The following is a 5,046-nucleotide window of genomic DNA, read 5'->3' on the forward strand; positions in this document are numbered from 1 at the left end:
CGGGGAGGGAGGGAGGGGATGCTGTTGGTGCTGGGCTGTGCTGCTCTGTCCAGGGAAGGTGATGTTAAGAAAAAAACCCCGTAAGCAGGAAAGCTCTTCCCAGACTACAGGCTGGCCTGCTCGCTGTTTTCAGGGGAGCCGCACGTAACTTCCAGGAGAGAAGGGAAAAAGCACACTGTATTTTCTGCTAAGCCCTGCAAAGTAATCTGGAGCCTTGTCTTATCCAAAACCTTCCATAACAAAGTTTCTGCGTGTCAAAGGATGCTTTGGGCCAGGTCAGCCAGGAGACAGTTGCATGAAGAGGGGACAGTGTAAGAACTGTGATTGTGGGTCTAGTGTGATAGGAAGATACTTGCAGGGAGCAATGAGGGATGTGTGGAACTGGGTAATGGAAGGGAAAAAAATGTCCATCAGGCTGAAAAAAATGGAGACAGGTCAGTGAGAAGTGTGCAAGTCCTAGTGCTGCTTTGATAAGTTGCTCTTTATAGGCTCTTCGTATTGTTCATAATCACAGAAATTCAGAGGGAAGCCATCTGCCACCAGAAAGGAAAATTCATTGCTGGAGGATTTCCAAAGCCAGAGGCTCCACTGAAGTGCGGTGCTGTGTGATACAGGGTACTGGGTTAGTGGTGGAGAAGTTGTAACTCTCATTGCCTGACACTGACGATGGAGAAATTGTGCTATGTTGAGAGCCTGACCAAGGAGCGATGGAGGACTTTCCCACGCTCCGGTGGTTCCTCCTGCTTAAGACCACACTCTGAACACGCAGTTTTGGGAAAGACCAAGAAAATCAGTGTGCTTCGTGATCCATCGGTGAGAGGTCCATAACACAGGGCAGAGGCTTCCCACTGTGCGAGGGCCCTGGGGCTCCCGAAACTGCTTCTGGCCCCTCAGAGCCTGCACAGACAACAGCAGAGCGAGTGGGAGGAACTCGAGCTTCAGGGAAGTCCGGTGCTTAGGCTGGCAGCAGGTCACGCTGATAGGAGGAGAGGGACACATTCTTGGAAGACAGAGCCACTGAGGGCTGTTCAGCACACAAATACTGGCTCTGGCTCAGGAGATCCCTTAGCTGCAAATTGTCCAGAAGATCGATTACAGCAACAGGTGGTAGATTGTATCTGAAGGAGAGACCATCTTCAGGAAAATAGCACTGTACGTACGGGTGTTTTAGTCGTGTGTCCTCCCCTCAGCCTCTGTGTGTGACCGCTGTGCAGGCAGGACAACCCCCAGCCTGGCTCAGCACGGCCATTCCTCTCTCTTGTTATTTCTGGCTGAGGGCTCCAGCTCGGGGCAGTGACCTGTTCCAGCACTCCACGCTCCGGCAGCAGTTGGAGATGCTGGCACTCCTAAGAGGGAAGGAAACGGATGGCTCTCTGCACTCTTAGGCACGGTGTGCTCTGATGCCAAGGGCGTCTGAGCGTGCCGGTAGGGCTCTGCGGTGGGATTCAGTTCAGAGTCAGAAACGGTCAGTATCGAGGTTTCTGCGGCCTGTGCTTTCACCACAGGAGGTGCAGACCCGGGGCACGATGCGGCTGCCCACACGAAGGCATCTCGAGGTGTTTGAGAGGTGTCCGGATGTCCTGCACAGCCTCTGCCTCCTGAAGGACACGGGTCACTTGCAGGACCGGTGTTGTACCTGCTGGCTCAGAACCGGGCACTCTTGGAGTCTCTCAGATGACACCCAGTGCCCTGGCGTGGGCAGATTTGCTGAGCTCCTTTGGGACCAGCATCCCCATTGAACACAACTTGTGGGTGCTGTGCAGCTCCAGAGGACCGTTCAGTTTGTGGGTCTAGTGCAGAAGCAGTTCCCTGTCCTTGTCACCTGCTTCATTCCTGGCTGTGCACAGGACGCTAAATGCCAGAGTCTCCTGCAGCCATGAACAGTTCTGCTCCCGGCTGCTCCGCACAGCAGGGCTGTGTTTGGGGGCTCCCCGTCAACCCTGCCCGAGGACGGACACCGCAGGGTGCAGCTCTTCCATCCCCGCAGGTCTCCCTGAGCCTGCTCTTTTCAGCAGCTGATGTCCTTGGACCGTCGCCTGCAGGGCTGTGGAGTGCCGTGGTCTGTCGGGCTGACTCTCCGGCTGAGACTCGGTGATGTTCGTTTCCTCCTGACCTGTTGCAGAAGCGCTGCTTCCTGTTCAGCAGTTACTGGGTCTGTATTCTTCCTCTGCTCATTTTGCTGATCGCTTCACTCTTTAGGTTTCATGTCTGGGGTTACAGTGTGACGCCACCAAACCTCGGTGCACGCAGGTCAACTAGATCAATCAGAAGAACTCTCTTCTTACTGAGAATGTGTGACAGCCCTGAGCGGTGGGCGATGAGCTCTGGGCCCTCGCCTAGAAACACACAGGTCAGGCCGCAGAGATGGTGCCACTTTCGCAGCTGGGAGACACAAGGAGAGAAGACCTGGGGCAAATACACCTAAAATGAACCTTGCTGTGTGGAGCGCTAGTGTTCCTGCGCCTTTCAGTAACTGCTCTTCTTGCCTATGCACTCCAAGAAGGACACTGAAGGACACTGAGGGGCTGGAGCGTGTCCAGAGAAGGGCAGCGGAGCTGGGGCAGGGTCTGGAGCACAATGTGCTGAGGAGCAGCTGAGGGACCTGGCGGGGCTGATCCTGGAGCAAAGGAGGCTCCGGGGAGACCTTCTGGCTCTGACAACTCCCTGACAGGAGGCTGGAGCGAGGTGGGAGTAAGTTTGTTTTCCCAAGTAACAAGCAACAGGACAAGAGGGAATGGCCTCAAGTTGCACCAGGGAGGTTTAGGTTGGAGATCAGGAACAATTTCTTTCCAGAGAGGGCTGTGCAGCGTTGGCCCAGGCTGCCCAGGGAGGTGGTGGAGTCGCCATCCCTGGAGGGGTTTCACAGCGTGTGGGTGTGGAGCTGAGGGACATGGTTCAGGGACCCTGGCAGTGCAGGGGAACGGTTGGACTGGATGAGCTTAATGGTCTCTTCCAACCAGGTGATTCCGTGATTCTGTGATGTTGGACTGTGAAGCTGGCTGCCTCGCGGACCAAGGCCCATGTAAGGTGGTCCCCGCATGCTGATCCTTGCTGTAGAACTTCTGAACCCATTGGCCAGTTCAAAGTGGCTTTACTCATGATTTCCAAGACACTGACTTACCTGACACGAGATGTGCCCAGGCAGCTGCAGAGCACTGGGAGCTGAGTCTGCACGTTAGTGAGGAAGGCACTGAAGTCTGAACCTGCTGGCTGGTAAAGCAGGTGGCGCATTCCTCTCTCCAGTACAGGACTGGGGAGGAAGGGGGAGGAGGGAGGCAAACTGGGAATGCCTCAGCCGCAGGGAAAGCTTCGATCCGATCTGACACTTCCTTAGACTGAGGATAATCCAGCCAGAGCTGCAGAACGCTGGGGCGGCAGCAGAGGATGGGGCTGTGGCGGCCGGGCTCCCTGCAGACCCCTGTTACCCACCAGGGCCCTGTTACAGCAGGGCTCTCCGGGCTCCCACCCGCGTCCAGCGCCTCCTTCCCTGGGCTGCTGCTGGGGTTCCAGCCACCTCTGTCGCCCTGCCAGCCTAGTGTGAGCTCTGCTTTTCTGACTAACACTTGTGGGGTTTTTTTCTTTAATCTTGAGTAAAGGAGAAGGCTCGAGGCAGTTTCATCTGCTCTGCTTGTTAATTCCTAGTTTCAAATCTCCTTTTACTTTCAAGTTCTTCTGTAACTGCATATTGCAGAGCAGCAGAGGCTGCAGGGCTTCTTGTCCCTTCTCCAAAGACTTAACACCGGGATTTATCAGTTGTTTTTAAACAAAATCTGTCCGTAATGGCTCAGTGTCTATCACTATCCTGTCTGGGCAGTTCGCAGCATGAGCAGCACGGCCCTGCTTGCCCTTCAGTCACACACTCGTTCTGCCTGAGCTGAAGAGGGTCCCCACTGCCTGTTGCACAATGTAGAGCCTGTTTCAGGGGCTCGGTCCTCCTGATTGTGGTGAGTGTACGTACTCGAGGTCACCTGCGGGGCTATCTGATGAAGGCCAGCAGGGTGAATCAGCTACTGAGCGCCTACACCTACTAGTGAAAGACTGTCTGAAGACTTTAATTGAGAATCCTCCCCTCCCCCAGTCATCTGATGACTTTAAATCCTCCAAAATGTGTAACAGTGAGAGCAGACAGCAGAGCTGAGGCCCGTTACCACACGGTGCATGTTGTTAGAGGTGTACTGGGGTGTCCTAGATCTAAGGGTAAGAGGAGGAGGTTGGTTTGAAACGAGCAAGAGTGAGCTTCAGGAAATAATTGCTAGAGGAGGTGGTGGAGGCAGCGTCCAGAAGGGGTGAGAGAAATGCTAGGTACAGAAACCCCCGGAGACGGGGTTTCCCTCTGATTTCCCCAATCCATGCAACAGCCGTTCCTGTTGTAAGGAACTCCAGCAGTGTCCAAGCACCATCACAGGAACCTCTCGCATTGGTTGTGTGTTTTTGTAGAGAAGGACTGCAAGAAGTACTTGCAAAGGAAGCAGGAGCAGGCCGACCAGCCGCTTCAGGTGCCAGCAGTAGACAGCAGCGCGCCGAGGACCTCTGAACTGATGGGCATCACCACCAGGGATGACCCGTATGGTAAGTGCCTGGAATTCCAGCACTGCCTGATTCCGCAGGTCGGAATTGCCTGCAGAAGTGCAGGAAACCTCTGTGCTGTCATTACTTCCCGTGACTTTCCTTGGCCTGGGCCAGAACACGTTTTCATTTTTACCGTTCCTAGAGCAGAAGGAAGAACAGCCCTGGGCAAGGCTGCACCCACAATCAGGCTGGCACGGAGCCCGCTGCACACCCATGGGAGGAGGTTTCCCAGAAGTGTGTCCCTTCTCACAACCCACGGCTGCCAAGGGCGCAGGGGGTTGGAGTCAAGGGGCAGTGGCAGAGCTGACTGCCTTGGTCACACTGGCCTGTCTTCAGCAGATCTAACCACCTTCAGTAAAAAGGAAGCAGGGTTTGAAGAAGGGCTGGGGGTGACGTGGGGGGAGAGAGCAAACAGTTCTCTGTGTGTGCTGGGCTGAGCGTGCAGCTCTGCGCGTGCAGCCGTGTGTGTGTGTGCTG

The 5,046-nt window shown here is 55.1% G+C and overlaps 1 protein-coding gene across 1 annotated transcript in view; it reads left to right on the plus strand.

Moving 5' to 3' along the window:
• Nucleotides 1–4,437: 4,437 nt before the first annotated feature.
• LOC104493431 (myeloid differentiation primary response protein MyD88-like) overlaps nucleotides 4,438–5,046 on the plus strand; it is a gene marked incomplete at its 5' end in the record, with an annotated part of 3,081 nt that continues 2,472 nt past the window's right edge. The window contains one exon of the mRNA XM_010136105.1: nucleotides 4,438–4,569. Coding sequence (XP_010134407.1) covers nucleotides 4,438–4,569 — 132 coding nt within the window. The remainder of the gene's footprint in view (nucleotides 4,570–5,046) is intronic.

Source organism: Buceros rhinoceros, unplaced genomic scaffold (assembly GCF_000710305.1).
Source record: "Buceros rhinoceros silvestris isolate BGI_N320 unplaced genomic scaffold, ASM71030v1 scaffold34455, whole genome shotgun sequence".
Lineage (NCBI taxonomy): Eukaryota > Metazoa > Chordata > Aves > Bucerotiformes > Bucerotidae > Buceros > Buceros rhinoceros.